Here is a 21663-nt window from a genome sequence, read left to right as displayed (position 1 = left end):
TAGTCTGAGGTCTGTGTGTGGCTCCAGGAGGTCTCTGAACTCCTTGAAACTATGCACCTGATTTTGTGTGAGTACTTTTCTGGGGAGGGGCCCCAGCTTTTCTTGGATTTGTAAAAGAGTCTGTGACCCCAGAAAGGTTGGGACTCCTGAGGTCTGGGTGGCCCCAGGGCTTGCCGGGTGTCCTGTGGCAGGTCAGGGCAGTGTGGGCTGGCTGCCTGGCTGCTGTGCCACACAGGAAGTGGGGGATGGGAGCCAGGGTTCTGGTGTATTTCATAGGGTTGGGGGTGCCTGGCTGGAGTGTGGGTTTGGGGGCTGGATCTTGGGCCCATGGTCTGCCTGCCTGTGCCAGGCTCAGCCCCTGTGAAGAACCCTTGTCAGAGGGGAAGGAATAGGCCTTGGAAATAGCTACCCATCTGCTGCTCTGGGTGGCGGGTAGGGACCAGAGGAAGAGAAAGCAGGTCTAGTTCTCGTTTAGGAATAAGATCCTGGCTGAATTTGTCTCATCCACTTACCTTATTTGCACCCCAGAATGCTCTCTGGAGGGTGGGCAGGGTTGGTGGGGCCACGCCCATTCTATAGACAGGAAACTGGGAAACCAAGATCTAAAGAGGTTAAGGCCCTTGGCTGCCTGACCAGGCAGTGGCGCAATGGATAGAGCATCGGACTGGGATGCGGAGGACCCAGGTTCAAGACCCCGAGCTCACCAGCTTGGACCCAAGGTCGCTGGCTCCAGCAAGGGGTTACTCAGTCTGCTGTAGCCCCATGGTCAAGGCACATATGAGAAAGCAATCAATGAACAACTAAGGTGTCGCAACAAAAAACTAATTATTGATGTTTCTCATCTCTTTCCGTTCCTGTCTGTCTGTCCCTATCTATCCCTCTCTCTGACTCTCTCTCTGGAAAAAAAGAAAAAAAAGCCCTTGGCCAAGGTAGCAGAACTAGTGGTATGGGACTGAGGGCTGTGTGTCCCCCTTCCTCCGACACTCAGGGCTGGCCCTGGACCAGAGGCTAAGGCAGCCCTGAACTTTGATCCCCAGGAGGCAAGCCGGGTGGGGACCCCAGGCTCGGAGCGCATTCTTCTGGACATCCTGGAGCATGACTGGCGGGAGGCGCAGGACAGCAGGCAGGAGCTGTGCCAGAAGCTACACGCTGTGCAAGGGGAGCTGCAGTGGGCTGAGGAGCTCCGGGACAAGGTAAAGTCCACCACCATTCACCATCCCCACCCTGCCCTGCCCCGCCCCCATCTTCCTTCCTTTTTTTTTTTTTTTTTTTACAGAGACAGAGAGAGAGAGTCAGAGATAGGGACAAACAGACAGGAACGGAGAGATGAGAAGCATCAATCATTAGTTTTTCGTTGTGCATTGCGACACCTTAGTTGTTCATTGATTGCTTTTTCATATGTGCCTTGACCGTGGGCCTTCAGCAGACCAAGTAACCCCTTGCTTGAGCCAGTGACTTTGGGATCAAGCTGGTGAGCTTTTGCTCAAACGAGATGAGCCCACGCTCAAGCTGGCGACCTTGGGGTCTCGAACCTGGGTCCTTGGCATTCTAGTCTGACGCTCTATCCACTGCGCCACCGCCTGGTCAGGCCCATCTTCCTTTTTAAAACAGCGTAGGGAGGCTCGTGGAGAGGAGAGGGTGGTGGGCATCACCAGTTCACTTGACCCGACATTCCTTGCAGGTGTGCCAGGCACTGTGCTAGGAACGATGTATCCATTCATTCTCAAGTATTTATTGTGATACATCTATGAATAAAACAATGTCTCTGTTCCTGTGGAGAGTAACTTCTAGCAGGGGAGACAAACCATATGCCATGCACACAACCTAAGTCAATCACTTCATGTGTTGGAGGGTAGTGAGGGCTGTGCAAGAGGCAGAGCAGGGCAAGAGAACGGATTGCAGTTAGAACGGGAGGCTCAGGTTGCCTGGGAGGGAGTCATTATTATTGTGAGTCCTATTTTACAGATTAGGCAGCTGAGGCCCAATGAGGTGGAGTCAAGCCCAGCTGGGGAGGTGGGATGGGATTTGTTTTTGGGGCTTAGGCCTCTCTCCTTGGACCTGCGGGTTACCTGCTGGTTAGCTTCTCCTGGTTGCCAGCCCTGTGGTCTGACGGGGGCATGTTCCACTCTGTGCCGCTCCACCTGCCCGCCCGCTCGCAGTACCTGCAGGAGATGGAGGACTTGCGGCTGAAGCACCGCACGCTGCAGAAGGACTGTGACCTGTACAAGCACCGCATGGCCACCGTCTTGGCCCAGCTGGAGGAGATTGAGAAGGAGCGGGACCAGGTGAGCCCAGCCCGCTATGCATGAGGCCCTGACCCAGCACACGAGGAGGAGTGGACAGGACCAGAACTGTAGAAAAGAGACTTTCACAGTGTACTGATTGGTTTGGGAGGGGGCAGGTAGGCCAGGAGAAACACAGACACAGGACCTTGAGCACTCGATATATGCTAGCCTTGTCCCCTGAACACACCTGCTCACCTGAGTCCTGGGACAGTTCAGAAGTTGGTCCTGGTGTTCATTACCTCTGAATCTCTATTCTTTCCACATCAAAAATAAGATCTATGCAGAGGAGGTGCTTGCAACTATACACTGGTAAAGAAATTTTCAAAAATTCTGGCTCCCAGGCCCTGGGCACCATTGCCCTCCCCAGCTGAGGCCACAGGGAGAGCTGAGCACCCGGGCCAGGTCCTATAGGCCCCTAGGCCTCTGTGTGAGGCTCCCACACAGTGGTAAGGGCAAGAGGTTTTGTCATTGGACCACGTTTGAATCCCACTCGGGGAATTGTAGTTTGCACAGTGGAGTTGGCCTTAGAATCCCCTGGTGGGCTTGGTGAAAAGGCAGATATGAGGCTTTATCCCTGGACATTCTGATTTTGTGATCTGGATGGGCTCACGGATCTGTACTCCACCGGGTTGCTCCTGGCCGCTGGGCCTCCGGCCCCACCTCCCTCTGAGGCAGGAGGTGGGAGGTCCAGGCCCCGGGCCCAGCTCTCAGGGACCCAGGTCTTCATTGTGGGGAAAAGTGCTTTGGATGCAATGGGTTGGGATGAAATCCAGTCTCCTCCACTAGGCTGGGATACAGTGAATTAAGCTGGCTACACACAGTAGCTCTCATAGTTTTAAGTTATTCCTGGGCAATGGTAAGAACCTGGACACTGCAATTAGGCTGCGTGGGTTTGAATCCCAGCTCTGCCCCTGCTGCCTTGGTGTCCTTATATATAAGGTGAGGATAACGAGAATCGCTAACTGGGAGGGTGAGTGTGCTGATTAAATGAACTGATATTAAGCCCAGGGCCTGGCACGCAGGAAGTACCGTTCCTGCTGCTACCATCTGTGCGGTGGGAGGCCAGGACAGCTGAGTCAGTGTGGTGCCTTCCCCCTCCCGGCTGCTCTCCCCAGGCCATCCAGAGCCGTGACCGCATCCAGCTGCAGTACTCGCAGAGCCTCATCGAGAAGGACCAGTACCGCAAGCAGGTGCGGAGCCTGGAAGCCAAGCGGGATGAGCTGCTGACCACGCTCACCAGCCTGGAGGGCACCAAGGCCCTGCTGGAGGCACAGCTGCAGCGGGCCCAGGGCGGCTCCTGCCTCAAGGTGATGGGCAGAAGTCCAGGGTCCTGGTGGGCATGCTGGGATCTTGGCAGGAGCTTTTGGCCAGGGTCTGGAACATGTGGGGCCTGTTGGGAGATCTCACTTGAGGGTGGGAACATGAGGAAACTGCCAGGAGCTGTCAGCTGGAACTGGGATTTGCAGGATCAGATGGGAGCCTTTAATGGGATGGGATCACAGGGGACCCACTGGGAAACCTCAGCTGGGCTTGAGAAGACACAGGTTCTGGGAGAGAATATATGGTCTTGGCTGGAGTCAAGAACCCTGGGTCAAGAACATACTGGCCTTGGAGGGAGCTCTTGGCTAGGATGGAGACTATGCCGGCGTGGTAGGGAACCCTAGCTGGGGCGGGTGTGGGTTGGTGCTTCAGGGAACAGGACAGAGGCATGTGGGGCTCTGAGTTCCTGGGGTTCCTGGGGCACTAAGACTAGTTTGAAGCCTGTCTTTGCATGCACTTAGAGGAGCCCAGCTGCCCAGGAGCCTGTGAGCATCTTGGAATGCAAAATGTGGGACCTAAAGCCCCTCAGAGACCAGCTAGTTTATTTCCTAATAGCATATGGCCCAGAGAGGGGCATGGGTTTGCCCAAGGTCACACAGCCAGCCAGTACTGGAGTTGGGCCCCCAGAGCCTTTGTAAACTAGATATTAGTTCTTACACCTCTGCCAAGAACTTGGCCTTTTCCTATCTTGATTTTGCTTGGAGATAATCAGCTGGCCAGGTGTTTAAACCTGGAGGAATACACAAAGAAAGTGTGACTCTGTGACTTCTCACTTTTTAAAACCCTCAGTGGTTTTTTGCTTTTAGGTAAAGACAAAGCCCTAACTATATCCCAGAGACCCTTCAGGTGGGCCCTCTCTCCCTCTAGGCTGGTTCTCTGGGTCTCAGCCTTTGAATTCCTGGAATGTGTTATAGTCCTGTCTCAAGGCCTTTGCACATACTGTCCTATCTGACTAGATCAGGGGTCCCCAAACTACGGCCCACGGGCCGCATGCGGCCCCCTGAGGCCATTTATCCGCACTTCTGGAAGGGGCACCTCTTTCATTGGTGGTCAGTGAGATGCATCCTCATCCTGTGCTCCTGGAGTACTATATGTGGCGGCACCGTAAAGCGCGGCGTCGCTCACATACAGTACTACTTCCGGTGACGCGTCTCGGCTCCAGAAGCGCATCATATCACTTGTCCCGGCTAGCAGTGACAAATATGGAACCAGACATTGACCATCTCATTAGCCAAAAGCAGGCCCATAGTTCCCATTGAAATACTGGTTAGTTTGTTGACTTAAATTTACTTGTTCTTTATTTTAAATATTGTATTTGTTCCCGTTTTGTTTTTTTACTTTAAAATAAGATATGTGCAGTGTGCATAGGGATTTGTTCATAGTTTTTTTTATAGTCTGGCCCTCCAACGGTCTGAGGGACAGTGAACTGGCCCCCTGTGTAAAAAGTTTGGGGACCCCTGGACTAGATCATTCTCCCCAACTTAATCTACTTAGTACCTACTTTGAGTTCTCAGTTCAAAGCCCACTTTCTGTGGAAAGTACTCTGATGCTGCCAGGCTGGGTGGGCCTTTGAGTGCTTCCCTGCTCTCTTGGCAGTGGGGCTGTTTCCTTCATTTGTCTGCTTATTGACAGTTTGCGTCCTCTAGGCTGAGCACTCCATGAGGGCAGGGGCTGCTCTCATTCCTGCTGTGCACACAGCTGGTGTTCAGTAAGTGACCTCATCACCCCCCTCTCCTCCTCCAGGCCTGCGCTTCCTCCCACTCTCTGTGCTCCAACCTCAGCAGCACCTGGAGCCTGAGTGAATTCCCCTCCTTGTTGGGGGGCCCAGAAGCAGCTGAGGAGTCCACTGTCATGGGGGGATCTGAGCCTCACACCTCGGTAAGACACCTGCCCACGTGAATAAGAGGATATTGAGAGCATTCACATAATTACTAACATGTTGGGTGCTCTCCAGTTTGCTGACAGGTCTAGGAGGAAATTGAGACCCACAAAGGCCAAGTGCTTTATTTACACTCACCCAGAGCAGGCTCTGTTCTGGGCCTGGGTGCCAGGAGACCCTGGGGCCACTCATGTGTAATCTTGTAGAGCCCAGTCCTCATTCTGAGCTCCAGTTCTCATCTGGCACAAACTTAGGTGCATTGAGTTGTGGGAAGGTGCAGTGGGGGTGACCGAGGCCCTGTTGTGTTGCAGGAGGAGGCCACAGACAGTGAGAAGGAAATCAACCGCCTGTCCATCCTGCCCTTCCCGCCCAGCGCAGGCTCCATCCTCCGCCGGCAGCGGGAGGAGGACCCTGCACCTGCTAAGAGGTAAACAGACTGGGGAGAGAGCAGCAGAGGGCCAGGCACCTCCCAGGATCCCTAATGCCAGAGTCAGCTCTAGGCAGTCACCTTCCTTTACTGCCATAGTGGCTAGAGCACTGGAAACCCAGGACCTGAGAGTCATAGGCATGACTAAAGTCAGAGGTGAAGAAAGGGCAGGCTGTGCTTAGCACCAGTCAAGCACCTGGCAATGGAAGTTGAGCCTCAAAGTTCCTCAAGCCATGAGGTAGCCTGGCTGGTGTGGGAGTAGGGCATGCAGAGAATGTTTCAAAGCATCAGGGGCCTCAGGCAAGAAAGCTGGCTCCAGGTTTGGTCATCTGCAGTCAATGGGGTCAGAAAAAAACCAAGCCATCTCCATTGGTGGTGGGACCAAAGGCGGGGAAGATCTACTTCCCTCCTGGTGTACATCCCAGTCACGGGCTTGATAGGATGAGCAAATCTGCATTGAATGGGGTGTATGATGAAGGGATTATGGTCTGGTGTGGGAGGCAGGCCCAGGAACCACACGTGACAAGATAGAGAGTGAGGCTGAGATGAAGGGTGAGAGGTCAAGGGAGGCTTCCTGGAGGGGTGGCATTAAAGGACAGGCCAGGGCATTCTAGGTGGAAGGCCATGGGGCTGTGGTCAGGATGTTAATGTCTTGCCCTGTGAATTTAGGGGAGCTGTGTGGCATGAGTGCCCTGTGCCTGGGACCCCCAGCTTGGGTGTAGCCTGCATTTGCTTGGGGGTTACACAGACTTTTGGTAGCATGGGGGCAGGAGGGAGTGGGGCAGATGCCCACTGAACCTCAGCTCCTACTCTTCCCTGCCTTCTCTCTGCCCAGGTCCTTCAGCAGCATGTCAGATATCACAGGTAAGGGCCCTCAGGAACCCCATGGGAGGGCCCATCTGGGGGGGGCAGCTTTTTAGCTCACCTGAGGCCTATGCTGCCTGCTCTGCCCTTGGCCTGTGTACCCCTTCTGCAGGCCCCGCTGTGCCCTGGCCAGGCAGGAAGGCTCTGCTTAGGAGGCCTCTGGGGGAGTTGGTTTATCCTGAGCTCAGTCCTGGTTCCGAGTGTGCTGTGTGGGGCTTCTCCTCCATTCTGGCCCACCCTTTACCCTCTTCTAGGAAACTGAAGGGTCATCCTGGCAGGCCCTGACCCAGCTCTGAGCCTGGTGGGTCCAATGTGTTCTTGAGGCCTCAAACCTGGCAAGGCCCCAAGCCCCTGGGCCCTGAGTCATCCCTGGGCTCTGCTCAGTTTCTCAGTCTAGCACTCCTGAACCCCACTACTTCTTCCCAGGGAATGTGACACTTAAGCCCTGGTCTCCTGGCCTCTCCTCGTCCTCATCCTCCGACAGTGTGTGGCCTTTGGGAAAGCCAGATGGTCTTCTGGGCAGAGGCTGTGGTGTGGATCTCTTCAACAGGTATGGAAGCCGTCTGGGGTGGTAGAGGTGAGGGCGCAGGCCCTCGGATTCCTGGAGCAGGGCAAGCGGGGCAAGGTGGGAGGGAGCAGCAGCTAAGCCTTTGCTTTATGCAGCTGTCAGGCTTTTATTTTATATTAGTTTATGTTTTATTTTTTTTTTTGAAAGAGAGAGGAAGGGAGAGAGAGAGGGAGAAAAAGAGAGAGAAGCATCAGCTCATTCTACTTAGTTGTGCCTTTTATTGTTTCTCATGTGCCCTGACTGGAGCTTAAACTGGTGACTTCAGGACTGAGCTGGTGCCCTTAGAGTTGAGTGCTGACTGGGGCTTGAACCAACAACCTTGGGGTTGTGCTGACACCCTTGGAATTGAGCTGGCAACTCCAGACTCAAGCTGGTGACCCTGGGATTGAGCTGGTGACCTCGGTGCTTGGGGGCATTACTCTATCAGTTGCACCGCTAGTCAGGGTTCAACTGTCAGGTTTTTAGACACAGGCCGATGTTGGGTTCACATCTTGTCACCACCATTTATTGTTTGTGTGACTGGTGACTTTACCTCTTTGGACCTCAGTTTCCACATTGGCTAAAGGGGATAGTCATCTATTCCTTCTGTATGTGGGTATTTTGAAATTTAGGACCTATATCAGTAAAACACCTAGCTTTTCTAGGCACATAGTAGGTGCTTAGTAAATGATAGTTGTTACAAACACCAGCACTCTGCCTGTTCTACCTAGCTCTGACCTCACACAGGTTCCGCCCAGCAAAGAAGCTTCGTGCTGTGGGTGGGGTGGGGCCTCCTCAGGAACCTTGGCCGCTGGGCTGGCCACAAAACCCATGACAGGAGTCATGAAACACATTGGCTCAGAGTGTGCTGGAGGCAGTGAGCTCTGTGTATTGGTCAATGAGTGGCCTCCCTGGCCAGGCTTTAGAGCGGACCTTGGGGGCAGAGATAGAGAAGGCCTGGCTGAGAATGTGGCCTTTGAACTCAGCCTTGGAGAGAGAACAGGTAGGGAGGCAGCTGGATGACTGGAAGAGGGAGAGAGCAGAGGCTGTTTAGGCGGGGCTTAGAGTTTGGCCTTGACTGGAGCACGGGGTGGGGCGAGGGAAGGCTGAGCCATAGCAGGCTTTGTGAGTCAGGCTGGAAAAGTGTGGCCTTTGGCGGTGCACTCTGGGAAGCCTGCTAGGGTTTAGCTATTACTAATTGTAGGCCAGCTGCTGGTTGCTTTATAGCATTCTCTCTGTCCTGGGAGGTAAGCATTATTGTGATCACCCCTATATTATAGAGGAAGAAACTGAGATTCAGAGGGGTAAAACAGCTTGCCCGAGATTACTCAGCTGGGAAGTGCCCTGGCCAAAGTCCACAGTGATCTTCGGTTTTGGAAAGGGCGTAGGAAGTGCTGATGTCAGAGCTGGAAAGTGGGGATGCTAGATACAGAGAACAGGTCACCAGGAAATCAGGGCAGAGCAGAACCAGGAGCCTCCAGCCTCCTGGAAGCAGCTTGGCCAGGCCCAAGTCTAGGGCCCTGCCCCCACCCTCACTCCCCCTGCCCCTCCCGCGGCAGTGGGCCCAGTGTGACATTGTTTCTCCCTGTGCAGGACGTGCTTGGGGGGAAGGGGTGGAGACACCTCCCTTCCTGCCTGACTTGGCCCTTCCTCCCTCCAGCTCAGGCCTGCAAAAGGGGTCTTGGCTGTAATCCAGGGGGCGCCGGGATGTGGCAGAGGGAGCAGGAGCCATATGACAATGGGGCCACCTCTGCTGCCCATGCTGTCCCTAGGAAGGAGGGAGATGGAGACCAGGGATTGGGGGGAGGCAGGGGTGGTGGATGGAGAGGGAAAGGGGCAGGTGGCAGGCAGTGAGGGAGGTGAGGCGCCAGTGCATGTGTCCTGGGGCAGTGTGACAGCACACTGAAGAAGACAGACTTTGTTAGCTGAAATCTCGGCTCTCTGTGGAATCTTGGGTACGTCACTTAATTTTCCAGTACCTCAGTTTCTTGCTCTGTAAAATGGGGTCACAATTGTGCCCTGTCCCCTTGGGTCGTTGTGGGAGTTCCAGTATTCCTATTAGAGGGCTTAGCCCTGTGCTTGGCTCAGAGCGAGCGGCAATGTTAGCCCTTAGCTAATATTATTGTTACCCTTGTTGCTTATTTCTCGAGAGTGGCCTTCAAGATTGGCGTTTTTAGCTCCATTATACAGATAAGCAAAACGAGGCTCAGAGTATCAGGAATTTGTCCTAAGTCCACTTTGTTGTGGAGGTGGGAACTCCACAGTGCCTCCCTTCAATCTAAGTTACTTCTGTAATCTCACCCTTGTGTTCAGTATTCACCACATCCTAGGTATTTTCAGCTCTCATCTCCCCTGCCCTGCTGAGGTCCTGGGGTCAGAAAAGGTGGGCATTGGGGGTGCTGGGGCAGGCAGAACGATGGACAGATGGACGGGCTGGGAGACAGGTAGGTGCTGAGTGGGAGGGGCGGGAGAGGGAGAGCGCCAGGTGCTGTCCCTGGCCAGGACCTGCCCCTGCCCTTACTTGTTCAGAGACTGAGGATCTCTGGCAGCTTCTGTCCTTGCACAGGGTGTCAACAGGTCATTGCCTGACTCTACCACCCACCAGCTGTGTAACTCTTGTCAAGTTATAACTTTCCCATGCCTCAGTTTCCCTCTTCTCTAACACAATGGGAATAATAGATGTCTCCCATAGGGTTGTTGGGAGGATTAAATGAAGTAATTTGTGTGCCTTGCTCAAGTCTCTGCATCTTAGTTCCCTGACCTGGAACAAAGTAGTTATGTACACTGCCTAGAGTTATGTACACTGACTTTCCCACAGTGCCCTGGGGTGGGGTAGGGGGTGCTCATTAAGGTCCATTACTTGGTCCATTACTGCTTGTAGCTGGTAGAGTGAAGGAGTGGCCCCAATGCCTCTGTTTCCCTACGACCTGACCTCCTGACCTGATACTGGGGGAGCCCTCATCTGATGGACAGGTTACCCTATCCTTCACACAGCCCACAGGCAGGGTTGGGGGTCAGCCAGACTGTGTTGCTGGAGACCCCGGAATCCCAGGAGGTTGGAGCAGGTAGCCCTGCCCCACACCGCGTTCTTCTGTCCCCTGTGTCCTGCTTGTCTGCTGAGGCCTGGGACTGAGAGGGACTTGATCTGCATCCTGCCCTTAGCGAGCCCCCAGGTGCTGAGAGCTGGCAGCCAGGGGCTGTGCAGGCTCAGAGAAATTACTTGGTATCTTGGCGGGGTGGGCAGGGAGGTCTTGAAGGAGAGGATGCCCGAGCTGTGTCTTCAGGAAGCAGCAGGCATTGGCAATTAGAGTCTGGAAATCGGGTTGGAGAGTTCAGTTGCCCTGACGCTGGAATTGCAGGGAGGAGAGGGGTGTGCTCGGACAGGGGTGGAGGGCCCTGGTGCAGGCTGCTCGCTGGGTCTGGGGAAGTCGTGATAGTGATTCACTGTGGGTTTGAAACAGGTGAGGAGGCTGTGTGCCACGGAGGGGTGACTTGTCCCGACTCAGACATGGTAACACTGACTGGCCTTTTAATTCTTACCAGACACTATTCTAAGAGCATCCCTTGTTTCAACTCACTGAATTGTATAGTAGGTAGATGCAGAGGGTGCTGCTGAAGACTGGTGGTTACACAGCTAGGCCATCTGGCCCCAGAGAACGGGCTGACGCTCTTCATGCCACATTTCTGAAACTCTTCGGTCTGTAACTGACAGTGACAGAAACCTTGTATGTACAATATATGTGCCTGAAACACAAGGGTCATGAGACAGCTGGATTTACTTGAAGGAAGACAGGCTTATATTTTCTATTACATTCCATTAAGAAACAATTTCACTTCCCAGTCAGGAGCCAGCCTACAGTTGAAAGACCCTGGAGCCCTCTGGTTCCCCCTCTACCTGCACTATCTTTAAATTCGTCCACCTTCACAAGCCAAGTGGGAGACAGGTGCCATCACTGTCTTGCTTTATGGATGTGGTGACTGAGAATGAGGCAGCCAGTTTACTTGCCCAAGTCTAGGGCACAGTTAACACTGGGATTTGGAGTTGGACTGTGTTGCTCCAGCCACAAGGCCATTGGGCAGCATAGCCAGGTCTGCAGAGGCCTTTCCACACCACCCTGATGCAGCCAGGACAGTCCCAGGGCTGGAGGACTCTGTCATGACAGCTCTGGTGCCTCCAGAACCCATGTCCAGCCTCAGCACCAGCCCCAGCACCGGCCCCAGCCCTAGCCCCTTGGGCTTGGCTCTCTGTTTTGATTGAAGGGGCAGGAGCCAACATGGTCTCCCTAGAGCCAAAGTTCTACCCTCTGCTTGAGTGCTGATTGGGTTAAGGTCCTTGTAGCCTTGCTCACCCCAGGTTGACAGCAGGGGGCAGTGTGGCTGTATGCTGCAGTTAGGTAGTGGGTGGACACCTGAGCTCTGCATAGGCCACCTCTTCAGCTGGGGCATACCCACTGATCCTGGCCTCTCTCCTCCCCAGTACTGGGGCGCGGGGGTCATGGAGTATACTTCTGGTCAGTTTTCTCTGAGCCTGGCCATAAGGAGCAGCAGAGCCCTGCCATGACGACGATCTTGGTGACTCTGTCTTAACCATCAGTGGCTCCCACTGCCCATGAGAGGAAGACCAGATGCTGTGCCCTTTGTAGGCTGGCTACAGTTCGCCTTTTCCAGGGTCTGTTTCCCACGAAGTTACTTAAATAAGTTAATTAGGGCACGGAGCTTTGCCTAGTGTCTGGCTCATCGGAAGTACCCAGTAAGTGTTGGCTGTTATTATTGTCGTTATTAAAATTTTCCATAATTCTGAATTCTGGCTCTATACCTTTGCTTATGCCCACCCTCCAGCCTGGAGCACCGTCTCCTCTCTGCCTGTTACTGAGGTGGTTCTGTTCTTCACCATGGTGCCGCCCAGCAGCTGCTTCCCGTGGGAAGCCACGCCCCTTTGTGCTCCACTGCTGGCAGTAACCGTCTCTGCTCTGTGTTGTGTTCTAATGGTGACCTTCCTTCCTAGACTGTGAGCATAACGAGCTTTTATTAGTCATGTATATGTGCCAAACACTGGGTTTGGTGTTGGGGATCCAGAGCTGAACACTAGAGCAGGTGGATTCTGAGGGCGTTTCTTCTGATGGAGTAAACAAAAGGCAACATACCAGGTGCAGGTACAGAGTTTCTGCAGGAAGCTGCACCTAGCCTCTTGTAGGAGTCTGAGAGGGGGAGGTCGTTTTTGACTTGAGCCCTGAAGGATGAGTAGAATTTTCTAGGTGGAGAAGAGGGCGAAGTACCTTCCAGGCAGTGGCACAGCAGGTGTAATGGACCGCGGTGGGAGTCATGGCCTATTGGGAGATACTGTGGTTTTCTAAGAATGTTGAACTAAATCAAAATGCTGCCTGAATTCTACTTCCCACCTCCCTCGTCTATTCTCAGGTCTTTGGCCATCCAAGTGTCTGGCCGGAGTCCCCCGGGGGGACCTGAACCCCAGGATAGAAGTCCAGATGGCCTGCCGTTCCTTGGGGACAGCTGGTCTGGGACCGTAGTGCGAAGGGTGCTCTCTGGGCCAGGGTCTGCCAAAGTGGAACCAAGAGAGGTGAGTCTCCTCCCCTCTCCCGGGCTGGGAGTGGAGTGGAGTTAGTGCTTTAACCAGGACTGGATTGGTGGGCCTAGATCATTGGGCGTAGTTTCTGATTGGCGGAGTTTCTGGGGATTAGCGAAAGAGGAGGCAGGCTCACTGATTAGCGGCTAGTTGCCCGCCTCAGCCAGCATTAAGTGAAATCTGATTGGGCAAGGACTGGAAGGTGGGGCAGAATGACAGCACCTTGACAAATCCCCGATTTTTAATGTGGGAAAGACCTGGCTGCTGGGTGGAGTCCTGTTGAAGGGAGCTGAGTCTGACTGCCCTCTAAGGTGGAGGCAGTGATGGGATTCAAGTAATTTATCAACCGGTTTTCTGCCCTAATGACCATTTTAAGTATAAAAAAAGATATACCGAAAGGTATTTATTATTTCATGCATTTAATACTTAAATAAGAACAATAAAAGAGGTACACAAAACTAGATTATGTTATAAGAAAGTTTTAAAATATTAATGAAAAAATGTTAAATAATACCTGACAAAAAAACAATACAAGTTGTCACCCCCTGGTTGTTTGGCACTTTTTCTATTTACATTATATGTTTGTTTACTGAAGTAACAAACGCGAGGAAATTAAAATGTAGTATTTCATCAAAGGTATAATGAGTTTTATGAAGTGAATAAATAAATAAATATTACAAGCATAGTTCCATCAAATTTTTTTCACCTATGGACAGAACGAACATTACTGCAGGCACTTAGAATATGCTGTTGTGCAGATGAACATTAAAAAAGTGTAAGGAATGTAAATTTGTGATTTCCACATTGGGTGGCTGCCGGGGCACCCACTTAGAGAGAACCCTGACTACAAGTACCATTTTAACAACCAGTTCTTCCAACTCAACAAAAAATTAGGTATCAGTTTTGTTGAATCGGTGCGAACTGGCCGAATCCCATCCCTGGGTGGAGGCCTGAAGAGTGAGACATGGTCAGCCCCGCATTCAGCCTTCCTCCAGAGCCAGGGCTATCCTCCCTTTGGAAGCTGACCTTCCTCCCTCCCTGCCTGGGTTTTCTCCCAGCCAAAGGCAGAGGCTGCTGGTCTGGAGGGGGCAGGCCTGGAAGGTGAGGCCCAGCAGAGAACCTTGCCCTGACTTTCCTCCCTCCCTGCCTGGGTTTTCTCCCAGCCAAAGGCAGAGGCTGCTGGTCTGGAGGGGGCAGGCCTGGAAGGTGAGGCCCAGCAGAGAACCTTGCCCTGGAACCAAGCATCCACACTCCCCTTCCTGCTGGACCCTAAGGGTAAGTCTGGCCTGTGGGGAAGGACTGGGAACTCACCACTTCTAGAAGGTAAGAGCCAAGGGCCCAAGAGAGGGTTCATCCAGCCCATGGAGGTGGGACAGCTGCGGCTTGAGAGGGAGATGCTCTGTCTCCTGACTCTTGGTAGTGCCCTTCCTTTCTGTGTCACTGCCTCATGCTGGTATCTGATTTTGTGCCCTTCCTCTGTCCTCATAAGCAGCTGATAGTGAAAGGAGTCCAGACTCCTGGGTTCAAGCCCTACTTCTGTCCCTAGTGGGCTTGGTGGCCTTGGGCAAGCCCTGTTCTCTCTGGCTCTCAGACTTATACTTTAAGAAGAGGAAGGTGCGGTCCTGGCAGCTTAGGCTTCTGAGATGGCCACATCTGATCCCTGACTTCATTGTCCTCTTTTTCTCCCTGCTGCTCCTTGCCCTGTCCATGCCCAGCTTGCCAGTCCTTCCATGAGGCCCTAGATGCCTGGGTGAAGAGGCTGGGTGCCGAACCCTTCTACATTCGAGCCAACCTCAGTTTGCCTGAGCGGGCAGACCCCCATGCCCTGTGTGTGAAAGCCCAAGAGATCCTACGGCTGGTGGACCCGGCGTACAAACGGCGGCAGGAGTGGTTCTGCACACGGGTTGACCCCCTCACGCTGCGGGACCTGGACCGGGGCACAGTGCCCAATTATCAGAGGTGACCCAGAGCTAGGGGCCTGGGAATGGGGTCTCACTGGGAGCCGGGACCAAGGTGGGGGCCTCTTCCTTCCTCTTCAGTCCCTTACCGTCCTTTGGGACAGAATGGGGGGGGTTAGAGGAGAGGAGGTGAGGGGTGCCCTGTCTCCCTATAAACACATGACATAACTTCTCCCCCCACTTCCCAGAGCCCAGCAGCTCCTGGAAGTTCAGGAGAAATGCCTGCCCTCCAGCCGGCACCGAGGGTCCCGCAGTAATGTAAGCCAGCTGGGTGAGGGTCTGGGGAGAGGGCCTGCCAAGGGTGGGTCCTAAAGGCCAGGCTTCATTCTCTGGGGGAGGAGAGGAGAGAGACCCCCCATCTTGCATCCTCCCTTGTACTTGGCTGATCATCTGTGTCCCAGCAAGTAGAACAGGAGGGCTCACATCCAAGGTTGTTTGGAGACTGAATGAGGTAAGAGTGTGCCTAGTGCTCAGGAGCATGCCTGGCGAATGGTAAGCAGGTCTCTGGATTAAGACTGGGCTGTGTGACCGCCCCCTGTACACCTGGGTAAAATGAGGCTCAGAGAGGCTCACGGAACTAGAGGGGGCTGAGAGCTCAGGCTCTGGAACGAGACTGGCTGGATCTGAATCCCAGCTCTGCTACTTATCAGCCGTGCAGTCTTAGACAACCACCCTGGAAGCTCTGTATCCTCATCTGTGAAATGGGCAGTAACACTGCCTGCTTGGCCCCCTGGCATAGAAGGCTTCAGAAGTTCATGCACATGCGGGTCTAGTTAGTGTTTGTCACATTTCAGGCATTCGATACCTGTTAGCTATTGGTATAATTAATGCTTTCGTTATTGGTTTCACTTACCTTCCTCCCCAAGGCCGCATTGCTAATTCTTGGGAAGAGACCCCAAAGTTTGTCTCTTCTGTGGCCTTAGGTTCCTCTGGTCTCTGGGCCTCAGTTTGCCAATCTGTAAAATGGGAGTGGGTAGACCTAAAGCTCCTTCAGCTTTAACTGGTTGACAGGCTCGCTTCTTTGGGCCCATAGGAATGTGGGGACAGGAGAAGGCCCAGAAGGAAGGGGCTTTTCTTTGGTGCCTGGACAGCAGTGGCATGGGGCCCCCTCTGCCTGGGGTTCCATTTACTCTCTTCTTTCCCCAAAGGTGGAATAGAGCAGAGCTCACAGGTGCCCCTCTTGCCCTCTTCCCTCCCCAGCTGAAGAAGCGAGCACTGGACCAGCTGCGGCTAGTGAAGCCCAAGCATGTTGGGAGCCCTGCAGGAGATGCCACGGAGCAGCTGCTGCTGGAACCCTGCTCAGGTGAGTGCACAGGTGTGAAGGTGCAGCCTGGGCTGCACATGGAGTCCAGGAATGTCCTTTGGATCCAGAAAGGACCTCTGGATGTCCTTTGGCCTGGAAGGGCCTGTTGTGAGGGTTCCAGTGGGACGGAGCCCATGCCAGGGGCCTGACAGACAAGGCTGCCCTTGGTGGGAGGTGGGCCTGCAGGTTTGAGGGAGCTGGTCAGTGGGGGAGATGCATGTGTCCAAGTATGTTCAGGGTCTCTATAAGTATGGGGCACGCCTGAGCTTGGGCCTGTTCTTGTCTGGTAGAGGATGTGTAGCTGCACTGTGAGGACCCCAGAATGGGTTCCCGGAGGCAGTAGGGTGAGGCTTTGGGTCACATCAGGGATAAGGGACTAGGAGAGCCCAGATGAGGGGGTAGCAATTCTGAAGGGCAAGGAGGAGGAGGAGGTGGTGAGAGAAGATATCCTGCAAGGGAGACTGTGTGAACTGGGGCTTTCAAAGATGAAGAAGAGTTTGTTCCAGGTAGAAGGCACAGCTTGAGCAAAGGCACAGCGGCATGGCTGTGCATGGTGTGTTTGAAGGACATTGAGTACAACAAATGGGTATCAAGTACCAGCTCTGTCATGCTCTGTGCTTGGTCCAGAGGACACAGTGGTCCCTCATCCCTTTGGAGCTTACTGCCTTTTGGGCAGAGAGGGAGGCAGATGTCCACTAGTGGACATAATTGCACAGTGTGACACTTGTGGTGGAGGGGAACTGGGTGCCAGGGTGGGGCTGCAGCCTCCCCAGGGCATGGGAGGCCCTGTGATTGGAGGCAGCTGAAGGGAGGTCTGCCCTCCTGTGGCAGGAGTGGAGTCTGTGATGGGGCACGAGGCTTGCTGCTGTCAGGCTCTGACAGAGCTGGGTCACCATGTAAAGGATGTCACGGGTATATTGGAAGCAGGGGAGTTACAAGATCTGATTTTAGTTTTAAAACTTCTCTCTAGTCCTGGCAAGATGACTCGGTTGGACAAATGTCCTGACATGCTAGGGTTGTGCCGGGTTCGATCCCTGTTGTGGTGCAGGCAAATCGACCAATGAATGCATGAATGATGGAGCAGCAAGTCCGTGTTTCTCTGTCTCTCTAAATCAGGGGTCCCCAAACTTTTTGCACAGGGGGCCAGTTCACTGTCCCTCAGATGGTTGGAGGGCCGGACTATAAAAAAAACTATGAACAAATCCCTATGCACACTGCACATATCTTATTTTATTTTTTTACATATCTTATTTTAAAGTAAAAAACAAAACGGGAACAAATACAATATTTAAAATAAAGAACAAGTAAATTTAAATCAACAAACTGACTAGTATTTCAATGGGAACTATGCTCCTCTCACTGACCACCAATGAAGTAGGTGCCCCTTCCAGCCCCCATTTATCTAGGGGGCTAGATAAATGGCCTCAGGGGGCCACATGCGGCCCGTGGGCCATAGTTTGGGGACCCCTGCTCTAAATAATTGATAAAAAAAAATTTTAAACCTCTTTCTGGCTGCTGATTAGAAAATAGCCTGTAGGGGGCGAGAGAGAGACAGAGAACAATAAGGAGCCTACTGCAACTGTTCCTAGGGAGGAGACAGGGCTTGAGAAGAGGTGATGGGGTTTCACGTATTGAGGGCTGGCTGCCCTAGGAAAGAGGAGATGGGGTCCTGCCTGTACCCTCATCTCTTCTGCACGTCTCCCCTGCCACAGAGCCAGAATGGAGCCTCAAACCTTACAGCCTGGTGCGGCCGCTGCTGGTGCCCTCCCTGCGGCCTGTGGTGCTCTTGCCTGAGTGCCTGGCACCTCGGCTCATCCGCAATCTGCTAGATCTGCCCAACTCCCGGCTGGACTTCCAAGTGTGCCCAGCAGGTGAGCCTTTGTGTCTGGAGAGGGGAGGGCAGGGTGGCAGCCTGGGGCAGCCAGGCCCACTGGCCCTTTGTTCTGGCTTCTCCCTGCTCTGCAGAAAGCCTGTCTGGGGAGGAACAGTGTGCACCCTCAGCACCTGGAGCTCCCAAGGCTCGGCCTGCTATCCTTGGGCTGGGCAGCAGGATTCGTGCCATCCAGGAGTCTTTTGGGAAGGTAGGTGCTGGGGTGGGGGCTGCCTTTTGGGGGGGCCTAAGAGCCGGAGTCTGAGTGCAGGCCTGTGCTGCTCTGGGCAAGTCCCTTCCCTTTTGTGACGAAGTTCCTTCCTCACCCATGAATGGGTGGGCTAGGGCAGTGGACCTTGTATGGGTCATGCTCAAGGTATTGGCTGATATGTCTCCTTGTCCTGAGACTCTCCACTCCCCGGGAGCTGACTGTGACTCTGTGTGTGGGTGGGATGGGGTGAGGTGGGGGCAGTTAGCTCCATCCTATAGATGGGGAGGCTGTGGTCCAGTGACTTACTTCCCCAGGTCTCCTGCCTTTCCTTCTGGTTCTTCCCTCACTGCCAAGGTCCTCTGGATGAGGAAGCAGGGGCTTGTGTTAGGGGGCTCAGTGTGGGATGGGGGGGCAGGGAGGTTAGTGTCTCTGGGCTCGGGGTAAAATGTAACCTTGACCCCTGAGAAGAAGCACTGCCTGTTGGAGCTGGGCACGCGGGGCGTGCGGGAACTGGTCCAGAATGAGATCTACCCCATTGTCATCCACGTGGAGGTGACCGAGAAGAATGTCCGGGAAGTCAGGTGAGGCAGGACCCCAGAACCTCCTCATTTCTGTGGATGCCTGTCTCTGTCTCTTCTCCATCTTCCTTTGCCATCTCTCTCTCTTTTTGTCTTCCTCTATCTGTTTGTCCTTTCTCTCTAACTCTATATCTTTGTCTGTCTCTCTCTGTCCATCTCTGCCCCCCACTGTGCCCACTGCCCACTCTTATCTCTCGGCAGGGGTCTGCTGGGCCGGCCTGGCTCGCGGGACTCGGAGCTGCTTCGGCAGTGCCGCAGCTTGGAGCAGCTGCTTTGGGGGCTGCCCTGCTCCTGGGTGCAGGTGCCTGCCCACACGTGGAGCCACTCGGAGGAGCTGGCCAAGGTTGTGCGTGGCCGAATCCTGCAGGAGCAGGCCCGCCTCGTGTGGGTGGAGTGTGGCAGCGGCAGAGGCTACAGCAGCAGCGAGGCCTGAGGGACCCCTTCTGATGCCTGTGGCTTCCTCATGCACTTCAGAAACCACCAGCGGGGACCCTGGTATCTGTGGCTGAGCTGGGTCCTCCCTGTGCTGAGCCTCCTCAGGCCCTCGGGCTCACCTCTGGGCTCTTCACCAAGTGATCCTGCTAGAGCCCTTGGGCGGAGCTGCCACCCGCTCGCCCCATACTTGCTGCTCTGGGCCGTCCTGTGAGCCCCGAGTCTGTGTCCCCACTCGTGGGCCTGTGATCCTCTGCCATCACTTATGTCAGAGCGTCTGAGTTCTCAGTCCTGTGTACAGTTTTCTACACACAAGTTCTCATGGGGTGGGCTCCTGAGCATACAAGGCTCAGCCTGCCTGCTCACAGGAGCCCTGAGCCCGCCCTTTGTGAGTTCTACTGTCCAGCTCACATTTCTGTGTATACCTCCACACGTGGGCATTGTGGCTCCACTGTCACCTGTGCCCCTTGTGTCTTCTAGTCACGCATGTGTCCGTGGTTCTCTCTCCTGTGTAAATGTCACATCTCCCACCCCCATGACACTTGGGCACTAACACGCGTGGGTGCCCTGTGAGCACACCCAGGACCATGTTCTCACAGCACCTGCTCCCTGCCCTGCCCCCTCTTGGAGGCACAGGTAGGGAGGAGCCTGGCTGCTCCATCACTGGAATGTACGGCTCATAGATTTTTAATGGGCCTTTCTCACTCAGAAGCTGCACATTATAGAACATTAAACAGTTTGTCATAGAAGTTGTTGGCCTTTTGCTTGCTTGCTTCCCTGGTCTGGGGCCCCCCTCAACTCCCCCCACTTGTCCCCACCCTCAGCTCAGGCTGATACCACCTTTCAGGCCCCTGCTTGCCCTTGGGAAGGGTCAGATTTCGCTCCTGACTCATCCCAGAGCCGCCCGCCATCTGTGCTGGCATTACCTTACCTGCCCCCGAATGACCGGAGGAGGGCCCCACAGATGGGCCACCCCCACGCTTAGCCCTGCTTCTGTCTGATCATCAAAGGAGTGTGCCCTGGAGTGGAAACACTGAGGCCAGCAGGGTGTGGTCTTGGGCTCAAGGGGGCTGGCAGCTGAGTCCAGGAGATCAAGAGCAAACCTTCAGCATGCAGTCAGGTCCCTTAGAGCTCCTCCAGAGAGGACGGCCCCCTCCAGTGGGAGAAATCCAGGCAGGCCCACTGGAGGAGGTGCCACTTGAGCTTGGGGTTTGAGATTCTTCAAGATGCATTATTGGTCCTGTGTGCCTATGTGCTCTCTAGGTCCTCTTATGACTGTTCTTGGTTATAGGAATGAATTTGGGTAGCCCCCTGGGAGGTTTTTGAGGAGTAGGTTATTAGGTAGAGCAGTGGTCCCCAACTTTTTTTGGGCCATGGACCGGTTTAATGTCAGAAAATATTTCCACGGACTGGCCTTTAGGGTGGGACAGATAAATGTATCAGGTGACCGAAACAAGCATCAAGAGTGAGTCTTAAACAGATGTAACAGAGGGAATCTGGTCATTTTTAAAAAATAAAACATCATTCAGACTTAAATATAAATAAAACGGAAATAATGGAAGTTATTCTTTCTATGCGGACCGGTACCAAATGGCCTATGGACTGGTACTGGTCTGTGGCCTGGGGGTTGGGGACCACTGAGGTAGAGGAAACTTCAAGAGCAAAGGCTCAGAGGCAGAAAATAGATTGAGCTTGACCACTGACAGAGTGGTAGGAAATGAGACTGGGAAGTTCCAGGGTTGGGGACTGCCTAATTCTTAGTGTCCTTTGAGATCTGGCTCAGACATTATCTCCATGAAGCCTGCTTGATTCTCTCAGCCCTGGGGACTTCTCCTCGGCCATGTCATACCCTGCCTTGTGGCAGGATGGTAGGTCTTTGTGAATGACTGTGGACTCCTTGGGTGAGGAGACTGGGTCATTCTCATTTAGGCAAATGAACCTCTCCCCTCCTTGCTGTGTGCTCAGTCCTTGGTCTATTAAGGACCTATGAGTCTGGATGACAATACGGGAACCCAGGGGCTCAGCTGTCTGCCTATCCCCATATTAGGTGGCCTTTCCATGGAGTGGAGGAGCCCACTAATTCATTAATGTTTACCAAGTCTTATTTCTGTTCCCATTTTACAAATGATAAAAGAAAAGTTCAGAGAATGAAGTCACTTTCCGTGTGGCATGAAGCTTGGGATTGTCTCTTGGTGATGGTGTTCTGAGAGACGGGCTCTGGAGGGGCCGGCACGGGGCTGGCTGGCCCACAAGAGGGCGATTCAGAGGGTTGGTTTTCCTTTATACTCTCCAGAGTCCTAATGTAGTGTTGGGCCAGTTCAATTCATAGCCATAATGGCCCTTCTTGTGTTTAATTAAATATTTGTTGAACTCTTACTATGTGCCAGGCACTGTTTTAGGCACTG

The 21663-nt window shown here is 53.7% G+C and overlaps 1 protein-coding gene across 2 annotated transcripts in view; it reads left to right on the top strand.

Moving 5' to 3' along the window:
- The window catches only part of CARD10 (caspase recruitment domain family member 10), a 28510-nt gene extending 8503 nt beyond the window's left edge, over positions 1-20007 (top strand). Inside the window, exons 6-21 of one of the 2 annotated variants that reach the window (XM_066358339.1) lie at positions 1038-1193; positions 2160-2285; positions 3401-3592; positions 5349-5483; positions 5796-5911; positions 6747-6775; positions 7202-7325; positions 12741-12900; positions 14070-14181; positions 14622-14865; positions 15053-15122; positions 16065-16167; positions 17880-18038; positions 18133-18248; positions 18717-18829; positions 19028-20007. In XM_066358339.1, the coding sequence (XP_066214436.1) occupies positions 1038-1193; positions 2160-2285; positions 3401-3592; positions 5349-5483; positions 5796-5911; positions 6747-6775; positions 7202-7325; positions 12741-12900; positions 14070-14181; positions 14622-14865; positions 15053-15122; positions 16065-16167; positions 17880-18038; positions 18133-18248; positions 18717-18829; positions 19028-19259 (2187 nt within the window). In that variant the 3' untranslated portion in view covers positions 19260-20007. Of the gene's footprint in view, positions 1-1037; positions 1194-2159; positions 2286-3400; positions 3593-5348; positions 5484-5795; positions 5912-6746; positions 6776-7201; positions 7326-12740; positions 12901-14069; positions 14182-14621; positions 14866-15052; positions 15123-16064; positions 16168-17879; positions 18039-18132; positions 18249-18713; positions 18830-19027 lie in introns of both variants that reach the window. The other variant, XM_066358338.1, reaches the window with a different exon arrangement.
- The last annotated feature ends 1656 nt before the right edge of the window (positions 20008-21663 follow it).

Source organism: Saccopteryx leptura, chromosome 1 (genome assembly GCF_036850995.1).
Source record: "Saccopteryx leptura isolate mSacLep1 chromosome 1, mSacLep1_pri_phased_curated, whole genome shotgun sequence".
NCBI lineage: Eukaryota > Metazoa > Chordata > Mammalia > Chiroptera > Emballonuridae > Saccopteryx > Saccopteryx leptura.
This window is presented reverse-complemented; position numbering and strand designations above follow the sequence as displayed.